This window comes from Hipposideros armiger, unplaced genomic scaffold, assembly GCF_001890085.2.
Source record: "Hipposideros armiger isolate ML-2016 unplaced genomic scaffold, ASM189008v1 scaffold_335, whole genome shotgun sequence".
Classification (NCBI taxonomy): domain Eukaryota; kingdom Metazoa; phylum Chordata; class Mammalia; order Chiroptera; family Hipposideridae; genus Hipposideros; species Hipposideros armiger.
This window is the reverse complement of record NW_017731685.1, coordinates 1417382-1444419: the sequence shown is the minus strand read 5'-3', so window position 1 is coordinate 1444419 and position 27038 is coordinate 1417382. Positions and strand designations below refer to the sequence as shown.

Below are 27038 nucleotides of genomic sequence, written 5' to 3'. Positions count from 1 at the left end.
AATTTTCACTCCCCAAGTAGCCTTCTCATCACCTAATATGGGTATGTTAGACGTGCACTTAAGAAGCCATCTGACCTTGATTTCCCCCCAGATAATTATTTGCAATAGTTGGCCTCCAAGAGTGCTGGGTGATTGTCAAAAAGGTTGGATGAGAAAAGCTCCCAAAGGCTGCTGGGTATGGCTGTGTAGTCAGTGAGCTGACAAGGATACTGGCCTGATGGGGTAGGGGATGCTGACATCCTGGCCAGCCAAGAGGAAGGATGCTTTTCTGTAATTTGTCCTCCTGTTTGTAATTTATATAAGGGCACGGTATGGACTAGCTGCTGCCCTTCTCAACCACTTTTGAACTCATGCTCGCAGCTATGACTTAAACAAAGAAAAATGGGTAATTCTGGGTAATTTTTTTCATGGAGATATGGCTGTCCAATCCAAATCCGCTGCTATATAAACTGCATATTTTCGTCTACAAAATACGGTACAGATGTTACACAGCAATATTTTCACCTTGAAGCTTTCCAGATAAGTCACTGGGATTTCCTGTGGGAGATAACATCTGAGTTAGGCTCTCAGAATCTTCCCCTTCCAAGCCTGTCCTGTCTCCAGGTTTACATGCGTGGTGTGGCCAGCTGACTCTATGTGCGACATTGTACCAGATTTCAGGGCCATATGCTATTTTCCTCTGGAATTCATCCTAAGTCAGTATTTGACTAGGTCAGATGCTGCCAAATCACTGTTGGTAATGTGCAGTCCCTCCTTCTCCACCTGGCGGCAACATGTCCCAAACTGACATCTGGCAGCTCTGCATGTATTTAGCAACTTGCAGATTTCCCTGCACTGATTTACACAAGGGCTTTAAAAAAGAATCAACATTGATTTATCAAACATTTATCAGATACCTACTCTACATAAGGCTCTCTGCCAGTTTGGGGGACCATACAAAGCTATGAGATAGTGTTCAAATGTTTCACATGAGAAGCAATGTATGACTCTCAGCAGTTTCATATGGTCAAATGTAAAATTATAAGGCTGGAGTCTGAGGACCTAGATTGAAGTCCTGACTCCCCCATTTACTAGATGTGTTACTTGGAGCATGTTTTTAACTGGCCCTTTCTTTTCAGTAAAAGGAGGAAGTGGATTGGGTGACTCGAAGGTCCTTCCTTCAGGACCTTAAGAGTCTAAATTGACCAACCTGGAAGAAGTATTTTATTGCCAAAAAAGCCAGTTATGTGGAAGATGTAGAGAAGATAAATGGAAACAGACCTGTGAAGTTAGCAATGATTTCAGAGGGCATGGCAGAGTTCTAAAAATTCATCTTATGTCTGCCTAATTTAAAAATAAGTATGCAGCATGGCATCACAAACCATCACCATTTAGGCTTTGTTTGGCATTCTTTTGCAAAACCTGGAAGGTTGAACAACTTAGAGCCTAGCACCATTCTCATGAAAAGCTTTAACCTAATAGCAATATTTATATGGTGATCTCCAATTTTCAAAGCACTTTTCATGTACATTTCCTGATTTGATGCTCACAACAACCCAATAAGCCAGGCTATATTATTTTTCATCCACTTTTTAGGAAACTAAGGCTTAGAGAGCTTAAGTGACTTATGCAAGGCCATCATCTAATACGTAGTCAAGCCAGAATTTAAGCCCGGGTGTTCCAGTTGTTATTCCTGTATCATTTCCAAACTGACTCTCCAGGAACAGCCAAACAAAGAGGGGGCAAATGTGGAAGGGGGGGGGGAATAAATGCTATGGAGATAACTGGAAGCAGGTTGGAGGATTTTTATGTGGAGAGATATCTGCAAGGGGACACATAGTCCTTTAACAATCCTTCTTCATTGGGACAAAGGTAAGCTGGGTAAAATCCTCATCACTGAGGCATGTAAGTATGGGCACTCAAAGGAACGAAAAATGCTAGCCTGGACTGAAGTGCCCTTTGGATACCCCCACCCCATTGTTAACATTATCTTCCAATGGATAAGGGCACCTTTTACATACCCTTGAGCTTGTGGTTGTTGTATCAACCTGGATATTCCAGTTCCAATACCTGCTGTGGCATTAGAGGTGTCATGGATTCCTTCATTGTTGCTTCAGGAATTCCTTAGGAGATTGTGCTAAAAACACATGGTCAGATGGATCAAGATGAGATACTTCTATTGGTTCTCCTACTGATAAGCCCCTAGGAGGAGGCTTTCGGAACTCAGCAGCACGATAATGTTTTATTATCCTATGTTATGGCCCTCCTAATACTCCAATGGTAGTATATGCAAGAAACCTTAGATTTTAAAGTGATCTTCCTTAAGACCGACTTGTAGTATAGTCCAGTCACTTGATATATGTTGTATAAGGTGCTATCAAACAATACAGTGAATGTTTAAAATAAAAAACAATTATTACAGTAAAAGACACATTGCCACTAATCCACCTCAAGATACTTCCTTTTGCTTTGCACACACTTATTCCATCTTTCTTGCCACTTTCTGAAGCAGTTCTGGAAGTCCTCTTTCATGAGTGTCTTTAGTTGCCCTGTCTTGGCTGCCTTGATGTCCTGAATCAATTCAAAACAATTACCTTTCATGGTCATTCTGTCTTTGGGGAAGAGCCAGAAATCATACAGTGCCAGATCTGGTGAACAAGGTGGATGAGGACACACCCTGATGTTTTTATTTGACAGAAATTGCCACAACAGAAGCGATGTGTGACACGAGCCTTTCTGTTGTGATAAAAAAAACTATGGTGAATGCTGCTGCTGAGTGCCATCCAACGGAAAGGCAGTGATCTTCAATACAGGAAGTGGCACATCGAACCCTAGTAACAGTGTGTGACAAGTTTCAACTTGTTCGGTGCAGTCAGTCAGGTGTGAGGTACAGTTGAGAGAAGGTGTGTTTTAAAGTGTGTCATAAATCATCCTCCGTCATGACAGTGCTTTGTATCACCCACCGGTTCTGGAATATGGCAATTTCTATCAAATAAAAACATTACAGTGTGTCCTCATCCATCTTACTCATGGGATCTGGCACCGTGTGACTTCTGACTCTTCCCCAAAGTCAAAATGATTCAGGGCATGGAGGCAGCCACAACAGCGCAACTAAAGATACTTATGAAAGAGGACTTCCAGAACTGCTTCAGAAAGTGGCAAGAACAATGGGATTAGTGTGTTTGAAGCTAGGGGGAGTATTTTGAGGTGGATTAATGGCAATGTGTCTTTTACTGTAATAAATTTTTTTTATTTAAACATTCACCATATTGTTTGATCACACCTCATAGGTGACACAGAGAAAAGAGGCCACTAAAATGGTGTTCACATTTGGCTACACATTAGAGTCACTGGAGAGCTTTTACAGTACCAATGCCCAGGTCACACCCCATACAAATAAGTCATAATATCTGGGGTAAGAGCCAGGTATCAATATTTTTAAAGACCCTCAGATGATTCCAGTTTGCAGAAAAGTTTGCAATTGATAGGCTTATGATTTGTCTAAGATCACACAACTGGGGACAGGAACCCACCACAGTTCAACTCAATTGTTTTTGGCCAAAACTGATCCTTGGCCTAAAAATGTAGGATGAATAGATACAGTACAGCAGATGCCATAATGACATGCCAGATAATTTCTATTTATCTCTCACAGCTGCCTTGCAAGGTGAATACATTAGGCCAAGTTCACCACTGGAGAATATGAGTTTGTTTTCATTTGACCTGTGAGTCCTTCTTAAATTTGGAAGGAGGACTTCCAGTGGCACTCACTCCAGTTGTTGAAATGCAATGGCATTCATTCAACAAGTGTTTAAGGAAGGCTTACTGTGTGCCAGGTATTGTCCTCGGCTACGTGGATAAATGGTGAACAAGGAACATAAGGCTTTGCCCTCCCAAAGCTTATAAGCTAATGAAGGACCCAAAGACATTATTCAGCAATTCCAACACTTTAGGGTTAAGGCTGTGATGGGAACTTATTTTATTCATTTGCACTGGGCCTTGTTTTTTCAAGAGGATTTGTGGCTGCAAAAAAAACACATAACGAAGTTGTTAGAATATAAATAAGAAACAGGAATCAAGACTATGGAAAATATAAATAAGTACAGAGTCAAGAACAGAAGAAGAAAAATTTATAGTTATGTGAGCCATAAGGATCCACTTGGGCTAAACCTCAATTTTGGCGTTAAGGGTCCTGGCAGCCATATTGAAAAGGGAACTATGGTTAGTTATAAAGTCCTTCTTGTCAGAAAAACAAAACATTACCAGTTTCTCGGGGAAGGAAAGCCTTTCCTAACACTTGGCTCTTGAGTAAATGTCTCATGTGGAGTTTCATACAGTCTCCAACAATATTCCTATAGCGACTGCAAAATTGGATTTTATAACAGAGTGCATTGCAGACCCTGCAATAAAGGTGAGGATATAAAATTAAAACGCAATTTAATAAATCTACTTCTGTCATGAGTGGTGGTCAGAAGTAAGTTGATTTCTGCCAGATCATATATGTCCAGATAACTCTATGGCTAGAAGCTGGAATACCTGGGGGAATGAATGCATTGGACAACCTTAAAACAGTTTTCATAAATTCTTTCTGCTGGGATTTTGATATGGTAGATGGTTATTTTTTTTCTATTTTATGGAGTAGGGTTGAAGCATAAGTATTCCATGTTGTAGATAATGGTTTATACCAGGGGTCAGCAAGCATTTTTTTAAAGGGCCAGATAGTAAATTATTTTAGCCCTTGTCGGCCAGATGGTCTCTGGCATAACTATTCAGCTCTGTAGTTGTAACACAAAGGAAGCCATAGACAATACATAAGTGAATGGGCATGGCTGTGTTCCAATAAAACTTGATTAATAAGAACAGGTGCCAGGTCAAATTTAGCCAACAAACAGTATTGCCAATCCCTGGTTTAACATTAAAAAAAAAAAGTATATTATTGCTATTCTTTTGTTGGAATTACAACACAGTTAGAAACTTGGCAAGTTTTGGTCAGTGGTGATTTTGGCCTCATAATTTAACTGATAGTAGGTGATGATACATGCTGGAGAGAACATGGCTCATGTTCAGATTGCAAATTCATTACCTTCATTGGAGGGACGTACGGGCCCTGAAGCTATCCAGTACAACTATTTACACATCAAAGTGACACTAAACAGACATGGAACTAGGGTTGTTGCAGCACAGTACTGGGCTGGGTCTAAAATTTTTGTTTCATGTGGAGATAGAGAATTGTGATGTTCCCACGTGGAGGTCTCACAAAGCAACGTGGTTCTCTAGTAAGATCGCCTGGTTGGTCCCTTAGAACGAGAAAAGATGTTGGATTATTTCCAGTAGGTTGATGTCTGCTATTTACTCCTTTATCATCTTTTCAAATGCAAAATCTATTCCAGGCTACCATATGTAGATTCTAACCAATCTTCTGTGAGTTCAGCCAAAGACATGGCTACACTTTGGAAAAAAATGATAGGATTTCACTGCAAAAAGGCTTAGTCAAGAGCAGATAATACTTGTGGATGGTTTGTTATGACCTGGATTTTTAAATACCTCCCACTGGCCATAAACTAATCTGGGGGCTTAATTGTGTAATGGGAGCTACCTTCAAGGGTCAAGTCTGGGAGGTCATCAGAAGAGGAGGTGGCCTCAAGTGATTTGGAATCTGCAACGACAGGTGGCTTAGGGCTTCAGCCTTAGATATTACTTTAAGCAATTTATGGATAATCCATGGTCCTGAGCAACGAATTATGAACTCAAGTGTGCCACATGTAGTGACAATGGGAAGGTAGGCTTAAACGGAAGAATTTAAGCTTCAAAAGCGTTTGTAAAAACATGGCTGTGAATACAATTGTGGAACCTTGGGGGCTTCATTGTCAGTTTGAACATAATTTGGTATGTCATTCTTTCTGGATAGCAGAGCACTGCTTCTTTTGCTCCTTTTGTAACTCCCTAACTATTCACTTCTCCAGCAGCATATGGCGGCTAAGAACATGGTTTCCATTCATTGTAATTGACTACCCCAGACTTGCAGAGAACAGGTTCTGTGTCTTTATCCAAGGGCTTTGTCCAATCCTGATCCCTTAGCATCACTCTAAAAGGTTTGCCCAGTAAATGAATCCTGGATAATATCACCCTGTTTGCAAAACTAGTATCATGAGAGGTGGGTTGCCGGGAAGGGAGATGGCTCCTTTTTGTTGCATAAATTGTGGCAGAGCTGGAAGGACTCCAACATAGACTAAGGCTTTTTGTTTTAGGATTGGAACAAAGTATGCCTGCAAAACTTCAAAAGCAGAAAACCACTCAGATAGAATTGTAGTGGCCCACCCCCCCCAGCAGATATAACCAGATGAAGGTGGGGATAAGAGATTGACAGGTAGATTTATATTTTTAAAATACGTAATGGCTTATTCTTAACAAGCAAGATTTGAGAACAGAGAAGTTGCGAGGGTAAATGTTCTTGGGAAAATGTCAGATATCAAAATCTCCTGAGACTGTAAGAAGTAATAAGTGACCAGACATTATTTTCTTCCCTCTTCTTTCCTCTGGCCCCTGCCAATATGCTTATTTATAACAATGAATTTATCTGTTGTCTTAAGAAAACAATCTTTTTTCCAATGAAAGTCACAATATGACCTTATAGTCTTATTTGTTCTTAAATATCCTTGCCACTAATAAGAAATGCATAGAAAATGGGGACCTTATGAACCCAAAACAAATTAATACTGGGCAGCACTGAGATGCAGCCACAACCCTTCCCCCACCCCGCCCTGCTTGCCAGTACTTACATGTAAGAATGAAGGAGAGAATGGAATTGTAATAGATAAGTATGATATTGGGGTGGGAAGGCAGTAGATGGGGGAGGAGTGTTGTTTCTGTGTGAGGGGTGAAAAGGATAACTATTGTATTGTTCTGTACACCTGAAACTAACAATAAAAAAAGAAAGAAAAACACAAAAGCAGGAAAAGTAAAAAAAAAAAAAAAAGAATGAAGGAGAGAGCCAAGAGGATGAAGAACCCAGCTGAGACTCTAGCCCAGAGCACGTCATCATAGGGTTCCCTTGCTACCAGAGGAATCTGGGAATGAGGAGAGAAACAAAGAGAAGATGAACTTACAGCAAAGCCTAACGTCATGTGGGGGTAACCTTAACACAGGTCATTTGTCTTACTGTAATCGAAAAATTGCCTACCTGCATTGCATCCAGGTTTATAAGAGACTAACTTTGGCCCCAGGGATATTAAATATCTTTCCTTCACCTCTTTCTGATTCCCACATCACAAGACCAAGGAAACTTGAGCATCTGTTCATAGTTTTGCTCCTAACCCTCCCCCAGCATTAACCACAAGGCAACAGAAATAGAATAAAGAGACAAATGGATAACCTTAAGTAGCCTCTCAGCTCACCTCACTGTCCTGCTCGGGTGAGTGTCCAGAGCCAATTATAAGTTGTCGTGACCCTGAGTATCTTTAGATCATAGAAATATGCTGATCTCCAAAATAGGTATTAATGATTTTTACCTGTGTATTCATTTGTTCACTGATCCATTCTGAATGTTCTTGGTCCCAGGGTCTGAGGATCATTTTCTCAGATGCTTCACGGCTCATCTTCCGGCTCAGTTCCTCCAGTGGCATGCGGGCCACCATCAGACTGTATGCAGAGAGCTTCGAGAGGGATCCCAGCGGCCATGACCAGGAGCCACAGGTACAAGAGCAGAGCTGTGCTCCCAGCACGGTGTATCTCATTGCTCCTGGCAAATGCAGAGAGCTGCAGTGTGCTGTTAGTGTGGGTAATTTTCCTTTCTGGAAAGTAAATTCCATATTGATACTTCCAGCTGAAGAACACACTTCGAGTGACTCCAAGGAAATTTAATTCATTCCTCTCAGTGTTTGAAACAGAAAAAGAAATGCTCTCTAGCATCTATAATGAGTTTAGACTAGCATTTCTCCAAATGGCTTGCCTTCTCTTGACTGCCCTGCAGTTTGTTAACTGGTGTGCTATCAAGAAGAGGCACCTTCTATAGCTAAGGAAATTTTGAGTTACAGTCAAATGGGTCAAACTACTTAGAGCCTTGACGATGCTCATGTAAATTATGAGTCCTCAGGTGTTTGGAAAACTCTGGGTTGGACCATGACCTTGAGGTGCCAATAGAGATGCTACTCTAGGCTCCCTCTCTCAGATGGCTGCAGAGCCCAGCATGAGTAGAGGAGCGATGGCTGTCCTGCATTTAAAAGTTAAGGGACGACACCAACAAGGCGCGGAGGTCAGCCTGTGCTTGGCAAAGCCCCTCGTGTTGTCAGCAGTAGAATTAATTGAGAACTCACTTAGAAAAATAATAAATAGCATAAGTATAAGCCTCCCCAATCCCATATTTGTTAAAGCTCCAGGCAACGTTAATTAATACCAGAAAGGACGCACTGTAATGTTGGGTGCTTTCACTGCACTGCTGGCTGCCTGCCCCCTTGGTCTTTACTTCAACTTGGGTTTTGAAGCAGGGTCTTTGATGAGATGATTCCTTGAGATGAAAACATTGGTTCCATCTGCAATTCTTTTGTGGAGAAGTAGAGAAGCAAAGAAAAACTCACTGCTTCTTATTTTAAGTTGCTCAGAATGTCCAGTTCTGATTTGCCGTTTCAGGTTGTTCCCTGAATGGAAAAAGATACCAGGGAGGGTTTTCCTTCTTTGTCAGTAGTGTTGTGTTTTGTTTTGTTTATTTTTTCATGGTATTTTTCTTTGGAGAGTCTCAAAGAGCATGGAGGAAATGGTGCCCTAGTTCCTTACACCGGATGCTATAACTATTGGGTTGTCGCAAAAGTCATGACGTGTTTTTTCTACGTTTTTCGTTGCAAAAATGCATCATGACTTTTCCGACAACCCAGTAGAAGGTCAATCTGGAGTAAAATCACCCCAGATGGGGCTGTAGCGGCCTGGGAGGCCAAGAGCTGTTGTTGGGGTTCCTGAGAGCATGGAGGGGCAGAGCACGAAGCCAGCATCAAATCCTTGGCCCTGCCCTCTCAGGATCACAGGTCATCCATGCAGAGATGGGCCTCACTCTGCCAACACAATTTGTTACTGAGTACATTTCACCCAAGGTAGTACCAAATCATGCAAGAATTGGAGGCTTACCCTATCTTACTGTATCAAGCTCTCTTCTACACCTCATGTTGGCAAGCAAGATTAAAGCAAGGACCTGAGAGTCCAGAGCTGCATACCAGGGTAAGGAATGCTATTCCTGGCCTCACCAACTCTGACTCACTCTGACTTGAGGCTATTTTTTTTCTCAACATTCTTTTCCCTATTTGCACATGGCCCATGGTTATACCTGCTTATTTTTATTTACCTTCCTCACTGACTGCAGGAGTGAAACCAATAAAACAATCCTATACAAGTATTTTCCTCTACCCATCTAGGTTCTTCTGGCTGGTCTAATAATGAAATTGACATGAGACAGATCAGCAGGAGAAAAACAAGCTAAAGTTTAATAACACATATACCTCCTATATACATGGGATAGATGCAGGAAAACTGGGTAACTCTCTGAAATGGTGGAAGCCAGCACCTTAAATAAAGTTGCCAGCTAAAGAGAAAAGAAGATATTGGGTGTGGGGAGTCAGTTAAGGGAGGTTACCAGGAAAAGCCCTGTAAAAAGGTGTAAGGTTGTTATACAGATTTAAGTTATTGTCTTCTCCATTGATAAGAGTTTCTAGAGTTAAGGTCATTCCCCGCCCCCCCCCCCCCCCCCAGTAAAGTAAGGGAGATAACCTACTAATGGAGATTTCCATTATACATGTAAATGTCTCTTACCAAAGGGTAACTCTTACTTAGCTTTTAGAGCTTTTCCCTTGTCTGCAGTGTCTTAAAAATAGTCAGCCTAAAATAATCCTTATGCCAAAGAGACATATTTTGGGGTGGCGAATTTGCTCTCCTACAAGTCACTCCCTGAGATGGTCCACAAAAGCCAAGTGGTACCACTTTATTTATTTATTTATTTATTAAGGCTTCCTTTGAAGCTGAGAACCTCCATAGGCCTGTGGCTGGAGGGTTGTGTGTTAAGTATTGCCGGGGCACAGGGAAGACTCCTCCAAAATATTCCACAGTGACATACCCATTACTTTGAATTAAAGCCACTTGACCAGCAGCCAGTGTAAGAAGGGCACCATGACCCTCCTATGTCTCCCTGAATGCAGGAAATGAATCTGCCCTGTGAAAGCTCACACACACACACNACTTGACCAGCAGCCAGTGTAAGAAGGGCACCATGACCCTCCTATGTCTCCCTGAATGCAGGAAATGAATCTGCCCTGTGAAAGCTCACACACACTCACACACACACACACACACACACACACACACACACACACACACACACACACACACACACACCCTGTGCTCCAGGAGGGTGGAGAGAGACATCCTTACTGCTAGAGTTAAGGAATCTAGAGCTCAGGAGCCTGTATAAACAAACCTTGTTATTTTCTTTTTGACTAATCTGTTTCAGGCCCTCTTTTCGTTTAGATTCCATACAAATATGCATCCAAACCTAAGTTTCTTGGTCCTGTCAAATCCTCATGAATTTTGGGGTTTTTTCCTCTAAAAAAAATGTAAAAAGCTGGGCTGGTTCATTATTTCTCTGAATATCTTTTATGATCTCCTGTGTGCATGTGTTAAATTGGTTTTTCTCCTGTTAATCTGGTGTTTTTCAGTTTTATTGTAAGTCCAGCCATAAGAACTCATGAAAGGTAGAAGGGAGAATTTCCCCCTCCCCTACAGTGTCTATATACTTAAATCCATGGCTGAAGTCGTTATCACTGTGTTTTTTCCATCCTATTGGTTTAAAGCGTTTGCCATTTTGAGTGGTTGGGGAATCCTTTCACTGACATTGCTCTTCTTATTGCTGATAGTCCCTCCATTTCTAATCCTAAACAGACCTGGCTAGGGGGATGGGCCTCACAGTATTTAGCACATGACCTAGCTAAAAGCTTTGTATTAAAATAGAACTCCTTATCAAAATTCTGTACATCGCTGACTCACCAACTTAAGCCCTATTGTATAGTACATTTAAGTTAAGACAAAATTTAGAGTGAGATTGTAAAACCTTACATCGAAACCCCTAAGGAAAGAGAGAAGCTTCTCTCAGCAGGCCCACCTGTCTCTATTACTGATGAACTATATACACCTAGACGTTGAAGTCAGACCACGGGGGCTGCCTGACAGCACTGCTTTCCAGGACCGCCGGTTTCTGCATCAGAGGAACTCTGTAAGGAGAAGCCTTTGGTGAACTGCTAACACAGATCAAAGATAAGGCATTCTCCGTGAGGTGCTGGTGCTATCACTGGTCCAGGGCCTGGCAGGAAAACGCCAGCTTGTGTTGTTTCTCAGCCACAGAGAAAGCCTCTTCTGCCGTTTTGGCTTGTTCTTTTTTTAAAATTATAGTTGACACTCAATATTATTTTGTATTAGTTTCAGATGTACAGCGTAGTGGTTAGACATTTATATAGGAAGTGATCCCCCTGATAAGTCTAGTACCCACCTGACACTGTACATCATTATTACAATATTATGGAATATATTCTTCATACCGTATTTTACATCTGTGTGACTATTTTGTAACTACCCATTTGTACTTCTTAATCCCTTCACCTTTTTCACCCAGCCCCCAACCCCCCTCCCATCTGGCATCCATCAGTTTGTCCTCTATATCTATGTGTCAGGTTCTGTTCGTTTGTTTCTTTTGATCTATTGTTCGGATTGGCAGCCCAGAACCCAGAGAACAAATATCCACTCTCCCCACACCCCCACACTCCATTAAAGTGCCTCTGTAATCTGCAGAGATTCCACTGATAATCTCATTCTAATTCAACAGGTATTTTTTAATGCTTTACCCACCCGAACTCAATAGCCGTCTACATTGAGGTTATTTAGCAAGAGGACTACAGTGCTCCCTTCAGCTGGCTTTATCAGCATCTGGCTGTTTTACTTTGCAACTGGCCATTTCTTTTCCAGACATTTTAAACACATGCGAATGGAACTTGTTTTAAACATTTATACTGTGGTTGCCAGGTGGAAGTCTTCATAACCATCCTACTGACTGATGCAACTGCGAAAACTTGATACAATCCATAGCACTAAGTCTCTATTCCCACTTACAGATTTTTCCATTTGGGTTCATGTGTATAATAGTGGTTCTACTATTTGTTTTAAGTTAATGTGAAATAATTTCTTATCTACATTCAAAAATATTTTTTTTGGAAATCCCTTATGCACTTAGGAATTGGTGGCGAAGGGAGGAAGGAGATGGGGAGGGCCCTGATAACATGAGAAGGTGCTTGCTTTGCCCTCTCTGTGTCCTTGGTAAATCAGGAAGGAAAGCTTCCAAGTCCTATTCCTGGAAGATTGTGTAGTTTTAAAATACAAGATTACTTTAATTTTATTGGCAATCAGTAGGCCTTCTGCGAGCCCTCAAACCAGCTGGTAACAATTTGGAAAACAGGATGAGCCAGAAGGATTTAAATTCACAGGTAACCAGAAACAGTCCAAGTGTTCCCATTTTCTCTCTCACCAAGTGTATTAGCAGGGCTGCTAAAAAAACATTTTATTCACCTTATTTCCTTGTCCCTTTAAGCCTGTGGGTGGAGTAGCTAATGAACAATAAAAGATTCTAAAGGAAAAGGAAGGAGAAGTTTTGTTAAGGGCTGAGGAAAATCACAGACTGACAATCAGCCCCTGACTTTGGTACTTAAACTGCAGAATATAACCGTACCTCACCCACCCCAAACCTCGGAAGGAGCCTGATTTTCCCCAACCTTCCTTCCTATTGAGGGAATTTCCATATTTCAGATAAGCTGTACCTAGAAGGCTTTAAGAACTAATACATAAGCACCAGAAGTCCCTCTGTATTGGATTCATCTGTCAAACCAAGGGCCATCTGTCATTTTGCTCTACCTGTTCTTATTGTGACTTTATCATCCAGAAATATGAAGTATAGAGCCATTTTGTGTTATGTTGGAAGAACATATACTTGATCATCTAAACCAGTATACCTTCGAGAGTAAAAGGAGGCACTAATAATTAAATTGAGACCGTCCCCAATAAACCAGGACATATGGTTACTCTAGTTACGCACCTTTATGTTACTGTGTTGGGTTGTTGGAATAGTCATGACGTATTTTTTCTATGTTTTTTCGTCGCAAAAATGCGTCATGACTTTTCCAACCACCCAATAGATTTCCACATCTCTTTAAAGACGGGTTTCTGGGAGCACTAGCAATATAAACCTACTCGTACAGAGGGAACATGCCCGCAGTGAAGAGCTAGATCAGTGGTTCTAACCCAGACGGCACATCAGGACGACTTGGAGGGCTTGATAAAAATACGCAGGCCTGGGCCCCACTCCCAGAGATTTCTACTTTTATGGTTCTGGAGTGGGGCCTGCAGTTTTAGAGTTTCCCAGGTGATTCTACTTAGACAAGTGCCTCTAAACTTTAATGTGTATATTAATCCCCTGGGGATCTTATTAACTAAAGATTCTGACGCAGGTCTGAGGAAGGCCAGAGAGTCTGCATTTCTCACAAGTTCTCCGCTGATGTTGTGCTGCTGGTCCTGGAGCCAAACTATGAATAGCCAAGAGTTGGATGAACTGTGAAACCCTAGTAGCAGGACCTTGAATTCTTTAAAATTGTAGAAAGGGCAACACCTGTTTATAGTGCTCTTCCCTGCATGGGCTGCTGTCCTCTAACTCACATCTCCAGCTGCCCAGTGGACTCCACTTGAATGTCTTGTGGGCATCTCCAACTTGACATATGCAAAATTGAACACCTGCCAGCCTCCCACTAGTCTCCTCACCCACCCCGCCCACCACCAAAAAGAAAACCCCTCAAAACTCTGCTTTTTTCAGTTCTTCATCTCAGTAAATGGTGGTTCCAGCCTTCCTGTTGGTTTGACCAAAAACCTAGGATTCATCCTTGACTCCTTTTTTTTTTTAATTTCTCTCATACCTCATATCCAACAGCAAATTCCATCAACGTGAAGTAACCTTCAAAATACAATCAGAGTCTGACCCCGTCTCACCACTTCCACCGTTTCCACCCAGGACCAAGCGCCTGTTCTTTCCTCCAGATTACTGCAGAGAGAAGCCATAGTCTCCTAACTGGTCTCCTTCCTTCCACTCTTGCCCACTCCCTGCGCATGCCTAGTCTCAGCATAGCGACCTGAATGACTTTTAAAGACATGTTGGATAACCTCATTGTTCTGTTAAAATAATCCAGTGGCTCCTCCAATCACTCAAAGAGTCAGAACACTTATCATGGTCTCAGATGCCCTATTGGAAATCTGGAAATGGCCTCCTTTCTACCTCTGACCTCTTCTTCCTACCTTTTGTTTGATTTTGCTCTCCATTCCGGCCATTGTTCTGTGAACGTGCCAAGAACACTCTGCCTCATGACCCCGACGATGGCTGTTCCCTCTGCCTAAATGCTTGTTCCTCCAATAGCTGCATGGCTTGTCCCCCAACGTCTCAATATAAAATAGCCCTCACACCCAAGTGCTGCTTATCTCTCTTGCCTTCCTTTACTTTTCTGCACAGCATGTATCCCCATCTCGTGTCTACAGTTACTTGTTTATTTATTGGTTTTATTGTCTGTCTTTGCCCAGTAGAATGAAAGCACCAGGAGGCTAGGACTTAGGTTTTTGCACTGTATCCCCAGTACACAGAATACCATTGGGCACATTGTAAATGCCCAATACAATTCTGGCAAATGAATTAAATATTCAGAGTTAATGATTTTGGAATATCTCTGACTGATTCTATCACCCAGGAAACTGAAATATTCTGTACTCAGTATGAACCTTGGTGCTACCATCAGACTTTCTCCTATTTTTAAGGGTTTGAATAAAATCAGTTGCCATTTTTAAGGTCCCTACAATGCGCCAGGTACCTCTCTAGATACTTTAGATATATCCATTATCTTATGAATCACTCCAGTGGCCTCCAGAATAGAATTACCATTCTGCTTTTGCAGGTGAGGAAACTGAGTCAGGGAGCCATTCAGACTCATTGAGCAGGTAATTTCTGGATTGGAGGTTTAAACTCAGTCTTACAACAAAACTCGTATCGTCCATGCTAATGCTTGAGGTCCAGAGGAGAGAGAATTTCCTCTTACCTGTGCTTAAATCCAAGGCTGCAGATGGAGTTTCAGATCAGTGTTCTTACTGAGAGGGTTTTACCCATACCACCTAATTCTCTGGTTCTTGGACACCGATTAGGTGCTCAACAATTCAATTCAATTCTGATACTAACTACCCTGACTTAGCCCAGACTCCATAGATTAAAAAGCCTCAGCCCCACAAGACTGCCCCCACTGCAGCTGTATATGGTGTGCCCAGGTTACCCACATTTCTGCCCAGCCAACTAAAAATTCAGGGGCTCCTATGATCCACTCCCCAAAGCTTGATAATTTGCTAAAACAGCTCACAGAACCCAGGAAAGCTCTTTGTTACTATTAGTGTTTTATTATCCAGGATACAACTCAGGAATCGCCAAATGGAAGAGATGCACAGGGCAAGGTATGGGGAAAGGGTATTTAGAGCTTCCATGCTTTCTCCTGTCTCAGCACCTGAGGTGTTTGTTCATCAGCTCAGCTCTCTGAACCCTATTGCTTAGAAGTTTTTATAGAGTTTAATTATGTAGGCATGATTGATTAAATCATTGGTCAGAGATTGAACTCTACCTCCAGCCCCTCTCCCTTCCTGGGAGGTGGGAGGGTGCAGAATGTTCCAACCCTTTAATCACCTGGTTGGTTCCTCTGGATACAGTCCTCATCTTGAAGATATCTGGGAGCCTGCCAAGAGTCACCTTATTAGCATAAACGCAGGTATAGTGAAAGGGTCTTATCGTGAATAACAAGGACACACCTATCACTCAGGAAACTCAAAGAATTTGGGGAGCTGTATACCAGGAACCAGGAATAAAGATCAAATATATATTTTTTATTATACCAAAATTATAAATGTGAGTGTTTTGAAAACAACCAGTTTTCCCTTCCTTAATTTGAGTTAGCAATGAAATGCTCTTTAAAAGCTATTAAAAGAATAATGTTCTAAATACATACTGGTTATGTTTTATAGTTAATAGGGGATGCCAAGTGAGTGGTTAAAAACTTGGAGAATAAAATTAGAAATTGAAATAAATATGTGATGTGGAAGAGTTGGAAACAGAATGGAATTCAAAATTAGACAAAGCTTAGACATTCAATTTTCATGACAAGATGAAAATTTATATATATATGTATATGTATATGTATATATGTGTGTGTATATATTATGTATTGTATTTACCGGGGTGCCAGAAAAATGTATACACATAACTTGTATTCATCTTTTATTATTGGTATATATTGAGTATTCCAATTTTAATAGTTTTTTTTTCTTTCTTAAAATGTGTATACATTTTTTGGCACCCTCTGTCTGTTTATATATACACACAAGTACACATATGCATATATATATATATATATATATATATATATATTTATAAATATATGTGCATACATGGTTTTAGAATCATACTAGATAAATATATATCAAAAACATTATATTGTTAGTTTTTAAAAAATCCTGCACAGGGATATAGTAAAAGCCATACATGCAAGGAAAAACATGAGGAAATACTTCACTTTATTTTTTTCCTCAGCGTTTGATCTATATTGCTGAAACTTGGAAATATTAGGGAGGGCGGAGTGACATAAAAGAGTTTAGAAAAGAAACATGTGGTTAAAGAGTTAGGATATAAATGCTAGGACCACGTTAAGAACTGGCTCGTTTTTGCACAGAAGAGAGAGGTGACCTGGAGGTCTTCAGGAATTTAAGGAATAATACAATGCAGAGAAAGATGACCAGGTGTTCTGCATAACTAATGAATATGTAATTTGAATAAGTAAACTCAAACTGAACTGGAAGGGATTCAGATTGACTGTTAGAACAGTTTCTCAATTGTGAGGCCTCCTGCCTAATTAACATGGCTGGTTTGTGCTTTTCTAGAAGTCTCTATGACTACACAGATTAAAATAATCTTTAAATATGGGCAAGGGTGGAAAGGATGGAGCAAGATAACATCTCAGGGTATTCTTCAGCCTTCAAGTTTTGGTTCTGTGATTATTATTTTTAAAAAAGAAACAAGTTTTGGTCAAGTGGGTTAGATTTCCCTCTAGTGGCATAAACAAGAATTTAGTACAGCTGTGTTTTCACTGATCAGTCACTTGGAGCTGAATTAAATTTGAGAAAGGAGCAAAGTTATATAGGTTTTCTGTATTTCTATTCAGTTAGGTGAATTACCTCCTGGAAAAAATAAAACAGGGCAAACAGTCTTTCTTTTCCTCACTTAGATATTGAAGTCTGGACTCATATTCTACTACTATGGATGGTTTTCCTGAACTGAGAACCATTCCTGGGATAGTTCGTCTAATGGTGGGAAACTCCTTTGGGCTGGAAATTTGGCAAGTGTTTCACAGGGACTAGTGACTGTCACAGTCCAGGGCCGTTTAGGGTTTTGAAGACAATGGGACCTTCCCTCGACCTCTGCTGGAGTCAGAATTCCCTTCAAGGTATTGAGTGTAGGCTGGCTTGAGGCAGGAATTCACCCTGTCCACCCACACTGGATACCCCAGGACTAGTGGGAAAGTGGGTGCTTTAATGACAGCCGACTGCCACCGTAAACGATTCACGTGGATCCCACAGACAGAGCCTATCGCTAATTCTCCTTTTTAGCAGTCTATAAAAGAGAGACCCTTATTCCAAATCTTGTAAGGCTATCTTGGCAGTGCCAGTTTCTCCCAAGAATCTAGTGGCCTTAACAGAAGAGCTAGAAGTCATGCCTTGAGCCTGACTTTGGGTCAATTTGGGGTTAAGGTGTAGAGACCTGAAGCTCTGAAAAAAAATATATTTCCCCTCCCCACTTCCCCACATGTAATTCAGAATAAAAACAAAGCTAGGTTTAAAGGTAAATATAAGAAAACCTAACGAAACTTCATGTTTTCCCCTTATGGTGCTATTATTTTGGTGTCTCTGCCCAAAGCATACGCTTACTGAGCTGCTGGTTAACCTGGCACTGTTTATATTCACGGATCAGTCTTGCTGGATCTTGTTTACTCAGCCTGAAAAGGGAGCATGAATGAATGTGCCCTGGTCACACAAGTACAGAGGGTCATTGGCCACAACTTCTCTCGCCAGATGAATGGGTTTGACAAGCTGCGGCCAGCACAATCTGACTTTCCCAGCACGCTCTTTGTTCCAGCCCAGATGCACCTCACAACCAAGTTTCAATACCTTTCAGCAGAAAGGTATACCAGGCCATCCTCTGGTGGCGACTCAGGTTTCTCTGAAGCAGTGCCCTTCCGTGGAGGATAGTAAATCATTTGCTTTGCTCCTAAATAAGAGCGTATCTTGGCAAATAATACTGATGGTGAGTCTGGAGAGTGCCTGTGACCTTCGGAAGAACGCTCTAGATGAGGCCACACACTCAGGCAGCACCAGGAAGAGGCCTGGCCTGGGCTCCTTACCTATCGTGCTGCTTCCCGGTGAGAACACAGGGTCCCGGCGGGGGTAAGGGGTGGGAGGGGATGGTGGAGGCATGTAGCTGTTTTAGCTCAATCTCCTGCTCTTGACTGATTTTAAATTTGATGCCCTAATCCCGGAATAAGAAACCCTAATCCTGGAATGAGAAACCCTATTGAAGACGCAGGTGAGGGAGCTCTCCATCCTTTGTTTGTGACTCCAGAAAAGCTGGGAGGTGTGACAAACTTCAGAACGGCAGCATTTCAGTCCCAAAATGCTTAGGACTTGGGCAGGAGGGAAAGCAACAAAAGTTTAGGAAATGTTTGTTTTATGAGAGTTTTGTTTGTTTGTTTCATTGATGAGCATTTTTGGTAGTAGAAGTCATCATTTGAGGCATCGATTGGTAGGCTGTAGCCTGTGTACTCTAAACTTAAAGATATGGGATGAGAGGTAAATAAGGCTATGAAAGTGTTTTAATATGTAGGTTTTACTGTTACTCAAGTATACTTGAATTAAGAGAGATTGCCGTTGGAAAGATAGCTTGTTACTCACTGTTCCCAGGAGGTGGGGGCAGGCCACACCACACCATGTGGGCCACATAGGGAAGCACCAGGGTCAGTTATGCATGAGGCAGGAAAGGGGGAGATGTGCGCAAGAGCTCTTATTGTGGCTTCTTTGGGAAGGAATGGGTGAGGCAGAGTAGTAACAAGTCTAAGGATTGGCTATTTGGAATCATTTCAGCAGCTCTGGGACATAGGATCTTTCCCTAGGTGTCTGATACCTGGCTCTGGGTTGAGTAGGGCTGGTGGACAATGGTTTGAGTATGAGAGCCCAATAAAGGAGGTGGTTGGAGTTTGGGCTTCAGATTGGTTAGTCTGCTTATGAAGGATGTGCTCCCAGGGGAGCTATTTGCTATCTGGAGAAATTAGCTAACCTTGGAAGGGGCAGTCTCTTCCAGTGGCATCAAGGTCCCAAGATGTCAGTATATCAGAATAAAAGACATGCTTAACACGGAGAGGAAAAGACAAAGCCATGGTCACTTTTTCAGGTGGATAAAATTGTTGGGGAGCCACCAACAATTTTTGTCACATACCTTCAAAGCCAAATGTCCTACTGTTCAGAAGTTGGCATTTGGATTCCTACATCCTTGATGTGGAGCCCTGGTTCTGCCCTTTTTCAATTCTGTAAGCTTGGACTACATCTGTAAGCTTCAGTACTTTGTCAGTCAAATGGGGATAAAAATACTTTTTATTTCATAGGACTATAATGATTAAATGAGATAGTTCATATCAAGTGTTTTGGACAATACCTGAAACATAAAAAGTGCTCAATAAGTATTAGTTGTCATTCATATTACTGTTCTTGTCATTATTTTTATTAATAGCAATGTAAGTAAGTTTTCTGATCACATGAAGGTCAGAGAGTCTCAGCCTAATAAGCAATTTGTTTTACAATGGAATCAACCTGTCTTGTCTTCTCCCATTAAATTTTCTGAGGACCCAATGATCTATAGGAGATGTCCCAAGAGAACTGGCAGCTCTCACAACCTTGTGCTTATAATAGGGTGCCAGGCCCCTTGTGACACGGTGTTTTAGATATAACACATTGTATTGAAAGTTTCAAAAATAAAGTTGAGAGCCTGTGCCTCTCCGTTCTCCTCTCTATCTCTCACTCCTCTCATCCTTCAGAATCCTTACATCCATGGAGCTCGTGGAACGAATTTGCTGCCCTCTAGCTTGAAGCACGAGGTACTAAGGTGGGGTAGTTCAATAACCTTATTTTATTGAAGATAATGTGCAATCGGCTGGTAGTTCTTAGCTCATGCACCAGAGAGAAAGGGTTTAAAGCAGCGGTTCTCAACCTGTTGGTCGTGACCCCTTTGGGGGTCAAATGACCCTTTCACAGGGGTCGTCTAAGACCATCAGAAAACAAAAAGATATTTACATTACGATTCATAACAGTAGCAAAATTACAGTTATAGAGTAGCAACAAAAATAATTTTATGGTTGGGGGTCACCACAACATGAGGAACTGTATTAAGGGGTCGCGGCATTAGAAGGTTGAGAACTGCTGGTTTAAAGACTAAAGTGTGGGTAAGGCAAGGGGTAGACTCATTGGAGATTGCTGGGGTCTCTGCTGCTGATTATGAGGCATGTGCTTGCTGGCTTCAAAATGTTAAATAAAACAATTAGTCACATGGAGGAGGTGTTAGCAAGCTTTTTTTTTTTTTTCTGTAAAGAGCCAAATAGTAAATACTTGAAATTTTGCTGGTAGGTTTTGTTTAGTTTGCTAGGGCTGATGTAACAAAGTACCATAGACTGCGTGGCACAAACAACAGAAATTTATTGTCTCCTAGTTCTGGAGCCTGAAAGTCCAAGATCAAGGTGTCAGCAGGGTGGGTTCCTTCTAAGGGCTGTGAGGGAAGGATCTGTTCCAGGCCTCTGTCTTTGGTTTGTAGATAGCTGTCTTCTCCTTTTATCTCTTTACATCATCTTTCTTATATAATATGTGTACCTATGTCCCAATTTCCTCTCCTTATAAGGACACCAGTCATATTGGATTAGGACCCACCCTCATGAGCTCATTTTAACTTGATTATCTCTGTAAAGATCTTATCTCCAAAGGTCACATTCTGAGGTACTGGGGGGTCAGAACTTCAATATATAAACTTGGCATGGGACACAGTTCAACCCATAACACTAGTCATATGGTCTGTGTTGCAACTTCTCAGTGCCATTGTAGCCCCAAAGCAGCCACAGACAACACATAAATGAATTAGTAAATGTATTTATGGGCACTGAAATTTGAATTTCATATAACTTTCACATGTCACAAAACATTCTTCTGATTTTTTTTTCAATCATTTAAAACCAGGGCCGACCGAGTGGCTCAGTTGGTTAAGAGCTCACTCAAGAGTTTGAGCTCTGAGCAACAGCAGTTCAATGCCCGGCCTGAGCTGAGCTGCCGCTGAGCTGCCGCTGAGCTGCCAACAGGTGGCAGGATGGCTCAGCTTTAAAAAAATAATAATAAAATAAAACCATAAACATTATTTCTACTTCCCAGGCTCTGCAAAAACCAGGTGGTGAGCTACATTTGGCCCAAAGACTATAATTTGTTGGTCCTTATAGGTTTTTGAGCATTATGCACAATTTCTGATTACATTCAGTGAAGCATACATCAAAATGAATTTGGCTAAATGATACCTTTTTTTAAAAGGTAAAGTTACATTTGTATTTATGTGTGTTTACCTAAAGAGCTGAATTTTAGAGTTTTAGAAAAATATCAACTATCCCTGGAAATCTCTAAAATTGGTCTTCTGAGATTGAACTCCCTGGCTTTTGAGTACAATAAAACATAAAGGAAAATGTCTCAGAACATGTCAAATTCCCTTTTCACGTTTTTATTATTATTATTATTTTGTAGGAAGGCACTTCTTTTTTCTACTTAAAGAACTTGTTTACAACTGGTTTTCAGATGAGCAGTACTGTAACTATTGGGTTGTCGGAAAAGTCATGACGCATTTTTGCAACGAAAAACATAGAAAAAAATATGTCATGACTTTTCCGACAACCCAATATATCAGAAGAGATAGGGAAAATAATAAGGGAAAACTCATGGATCAATGAAATGGAAAAAAAAAGTATGTGAAAGCACCCTGGTGAATACTTAGAATGTAAGGGAAGCAAATGCGTGCCACTTCTGCAGCTGCACAAAACTAGGAGGGCCTTGACCTTGTATTCTGGTGTGAAGGGGCCTTCCAGGAGTTGGTCACAAGACATTGTTGCACTTCAGATGCTTCATCAGTGATCCTCAAACCCACTCCCCGAGGAAGCCCCACATGCCTTAGAAAGCAACAGGTCTATTGTTGCTTTTTGTTCTTTGTTTGCCTTTAGTTACAGCCTTGGGAATTACAGGTAGGATGATCAGTGTGATGCTCAACGAAAGCTAAGATACGTAGATGATTTACTAAGATTTCCCAGCTGTACATTTTACACTGCCTTGAGCACATGGGCATTTCTCTATTGGTGAATCAAACTGCTGACCGTAACTCATATTAGCACAGTATATTTCATTCTAATATTGCTTAGAATTTGCAGTCATTATGAATGCCCACTGTCTTTTTAATGGATAAGATCCAATAAAAGGTTTAAAGGCAGATCAAATTTATACCGTTTCTATCAGCATTTTTTTTTAATTAAAGTTTATTGGGGTAACAAGTGTTAGCAAAGTTACATAGGTTTCGGGTGTACAATTCTGTAATACATTATCTATATGTCACATTGTGTGTTCACCACCCAGAGTCAGTTCTTCTTCTGTCACCTTTACCCTCATCTATCAGCATTGTAAACACTTGCTACGCAAATAGTGGTCCTTGGACCAGCAACATCGGGGTCACATGGTTATTTCTTAGAAATGCAGAATCTCAGTCCCCACCCCAGGCCAGCTGAACCAGATCTTGCATTTTAACAAGATCTCCAGGTGATCTGTGTGCACATTCAAATTTGAGAATTCCTGCCCTGACAACTTTTGGGATCCTCATTCTACCTGACTTTCCCTCCAGAACAGATAAATCCCTCTAATGCCAAGCTGTTGGGAAGCACTTACAGGGGTAACTGGCCTCTGCTCTTCCCCGCTTCTTCTGGAAAATCGCAAAAAGTACAGAAAATAACCTACAACAATGTCTCCAGACCTTTAAAGACCTGTTTCTGTTTTTTCAGAACAATTAACAAAAAGAGAAACAAGAAAACCAGTTTCACTTTGCATCTCCATAGAAACCCTACCTCCGTATGAACTCTGCATTGTTAGACTGCTTTCTTCACACAGTCAAACTGAGAGATTCAAAATAACCCAGGGATGAAGCAGAGAAAGTTCTACCGTATTTGCCGGCGTATAAGACGACCCCCTAACATTTCCACTCAAAATACAGAGTTTGTTATATACTCGCCGTATAAGACTACCCCCTCTTCCGCACACCTTCCACACACCAAATAAAAGGTAAAACAATATCAGATTTGATTTCAACATTTATATTTATATTCAAATGCTTATGACATGCAGGAAAACTGTCACAAGGCTGTATGTAATCAAACATATACATAAATCGCGATTCGCGATTTTGCGCTATCATACTGGGTGTATGGTCGGCTGTGTGCGATTTTGCGAGTGTGGTAAAATCGCATAACAGCAAAATCGCATAACAGCCGAGCATACACCCAGCAGCGCTGCTGATGCCTGAACGGTATGTGGAATGAAGTGGGCGGGCATCGGGAGGCCACTATGGCACAGGGCAAGCACTATGGGCAGTCTATCTGAAGTGTACCTGGCGTATAAGACGACCCCCCACTTGGAGGCATATTTTTCAGGGCCAAAAAATCGTCTTATACGCCGGCAAATACGGTAATTTGATTTTACCAAGGTAGGCAGCCTAGCACTACTTCAATACTAGGTAAAGGTTAATAATATACTTAAAATACTTCAGGGTTATATGGCAGTTGTGTCTTAAAGGCAAAGTCCACAAAAGAACTTGTTCTTTTGCCAAAAGTGGAAGAAACTCTCGGTCCTTGCACTCATAAAATGTATATTAACCGGCCCTAAATTCCACGAGAGTTTATATTGTGGGGAAGACTCTCTCCTTGAACAGAGGACCCGTTTCTATCTTTGTAGTGCCTGCACTGCCTCCCCACATGACTCAGGCAGCCCGCTTCCCGTTTGGCTACTGCCTATAGCACTCAGCGTGGCAGTCCTCGCTAGCTGCTTTAGACACTAAGACATCCTTAAGGAATGTGTTGCAAGTGCAGTGACACCTGTTCCTTCTGTTTTCAGCATGTCTTGTCCAACTGCAGTCTGATTGTGTTGCCTCTCTGGCTGGACAGATGAGCCCTGTGGCACATAAACAAAAAAGGAATGCCGGCTTTCCTGAGGCTGGGCATCTCCCTGACCAGAGAGATCGTACTTCTGATTAGAGTGGCATTAGGTGTCTTTCATTCAAAAAACTGAAAACACTCCTGATATTCTTAATCTTTTTTTTAACCTGATCTTCCATCAAAGAAGATAATATGAACTTCGTTTTATGGGCAAGGAAGCAGACACCAAAAGGGTTGTTTTCAGTCTACCGAAGGTCAGCCTGTTGGGGTAGAATACTGGTCCACTCACTTCCATCCTACTGTTCCAGCAAGCCAGGCTGCCTGCTTCAATAATAATAATAATAATAATAATAATAATAATAATAATAATAATAATATTCATTAGCATGTCTCACATGCCTACATGTAGATGGGCTAGGCAGAATGCTACATGTTTTGTGTGTATTATATCTAGATCTCACCACAATCCAATGTGATACATACTCACCCATCCATGTTTTATAAAGGAGGAAACTGGTCCTGCCATTTGGAGTAACCTACTATTTCTTAGTTTGTATACCTGGTATTTGAACCTAGACTCTAGGCCCGGAGCCCATGGTCTTATCTAGGGTGCTATACAGTGAAATATCAAAAAACATGAGGATGAGCACTCACCTATGAGAAATAAATTAGAGTAGTCAGGGTGCCCATTTCAGTTTTGCATACTATTGATGTACCCCCAACCCATCCTTTAAGACTGTTTGCAGATGCAATTCTTGAACCCCACAATTCCAGAGTAGTGGGAAATCTGGTCTGTCTTTCAGACTTTCTACCCCGTTTATGTTCTCAAATCCTTTCCAAAGGGCTAGTGCTCTCATAGAGGGCTATACCCACTGGAGATGGAGAACACCGTGATGCTACCTGTAGCCAATTCCATCGATTGGGCTGTGGGGGTGGCAGTTTGGGGAAGTTCGGAGAGACTGTTAACTTTTCCCCTGGAAAAGCCGTGTTACACCTTGGGCTGGGCCTCCACCACCTGGTCACTGAAGACCCCTGCCTAGGCCTTGACAGTTCCTCAGGGTGGGAGAGGAAAGAGCCTGTTCTCAGGGCTTCACTCAGCCGGGAGTTCTCGCTGCCAAAACGGGTTGGGGTCTCAGCATCTCCGCTCGGTGGCTTCCTTCCCACAGCTGCTTTGCCAGGCTCCAGTGTATCCCTGGGAGGCCAAACCGAGAGGCGATGGTTCCTGGGTTAGAGTTCGTGTCTTAGCCGTGGTCACCTCAGTCCATGTTGAGAATTAGAATCTCAGGAAATAGGGGTTTGAAGGCTCTCAGTCCCTCTACTCCCTCAAAGTGTTCTGGGCTCCTCCTGCAAACCCGACCTCCCTCCCTCACGCCTTCAAGCTCCTCAGAGTGAGAATCTCTATTTCACAAAAAGAGAAAATTTGAATTAGCATGTCCTAGATTCCTGGCTATGTAATTATCCTGGTGTAATGTAGACTCATTAATATTGAGGTCATTTCTCTTCTTCTACTACATTATTGCTAGTTCAGTGGTAGCAAACTCAGATGTCCACCATCTAGGCAGCAAATCCTAGACTGGGGTAGAGCTCGGTGGGAGCGCTGGTGACAGTCAGCTTTCTCCAGTTAATTGCCTTATTAATATGAACCTGAGGTTGCCAGATTCTCTGGATTTTCATATGAAATTTGATTTTCATATCAAATCTGATTTTTAAGTATTGGCAGGAAAATGAATACCAAAAAGAAAATCCCAACCCTGTGTGTAGGTGGCAGGCGTCCGGTCTAGGAAGAGAACCTGGCCTATTCCCACCTGTCTCTGCCACCTAAAGGACACATGAAAGGAGGCAGCTAAGAGGCAGAGCTGTGTGGCAGACTCACGTGACTGGAGGGAACATGGTTAGTGCTAAGAACTCACCAAAGACGAAGATCCTGGCCCAACAACCCTGTTTTTGAAGGGAACCATTCCAAAGGTAGCATATAGACTGTAATCCAGAGGGTTCTAAATCCATGCCTCTGAACTACCTGCTCCCTCAGGAGTCTCATAGAAGGAGATGAAGGAGGCTAATAATAGCCTAGGTCTCAAGCTATTTCTGTAAGTAATTTTTAAACAAAATGGCCAGCAAACAAGAAGAGATTACAAGGCACTTGAAGAGACAAAGCAGTGTACACCCAAAACAATAGAAAATAGAGGGTAAGAGATGCGAAGGATAGAGTGCCGTCTAATGTAATTTAATTGAATCTCAAAAGGAGAGGAGAGAGCCACTGGGTGTAAGTAAAACTTGAAAAACTCATAGCTTTTCCCAGATAATAGGATCTCCCAGAACCAATAAAGGAAATCAATGCATTGGTTCTGGAAGCTCAAGCAAGATAAATAAAAATAAATTTACATCTAGACATATTAGACTAACATTGCAGAAAATCAAAGACAATACCAAAAAATCAAAACAAAATCAAAGTTTTTTGATTGACAACTGATTTTTCAACAGCAACAATGAAAATCAGAAGACTGAAATAAAAGAACTGACAGTCTAGACATGATCTTTCTAAAATGAAAGCAAAATAAAGACATTTTTAAACAAAGAAAACCTGAAAGAATGGGCTACCAGCAGACCCACACAAAAAGAATTCTCCAGGATATTGTTCAGTTAGGAGGAAAATTATCCCAC

The 27038-nt window shown here is 41.5% G+C and overlaps 1 protein-coding gene across 5 annotated transcripts in view; it reads left to right on the top strand.

Moving 5' to 3' along the window:
* Window positions 1–27038, top strand: part of PGM5 (phosphoglucomutase 5) — a 183986-nt gene that overhangs the window by 145950 nt on the left and 10998 nt on the right. For 2 of the 5 annotated variants that reach the window (XM_019661118.1, XM_019661120.1), the window contains one exon: window positions 7537–7671. In XM_019661118.1, the coding sequence (XP_019516663.1) occupies window positions 7537–7671 (135 nt within the window). Of the gene's footprint in view, window positions 1–7536; window positions 7672–20201; window positions 20270–23231; window positions 23325–27038 lie in introns of those variants that run through there. The other 3 variants (XM_019661115.1, XM_019661116.1, XM_019661119.1) reach the window with 3 other exon arrangements.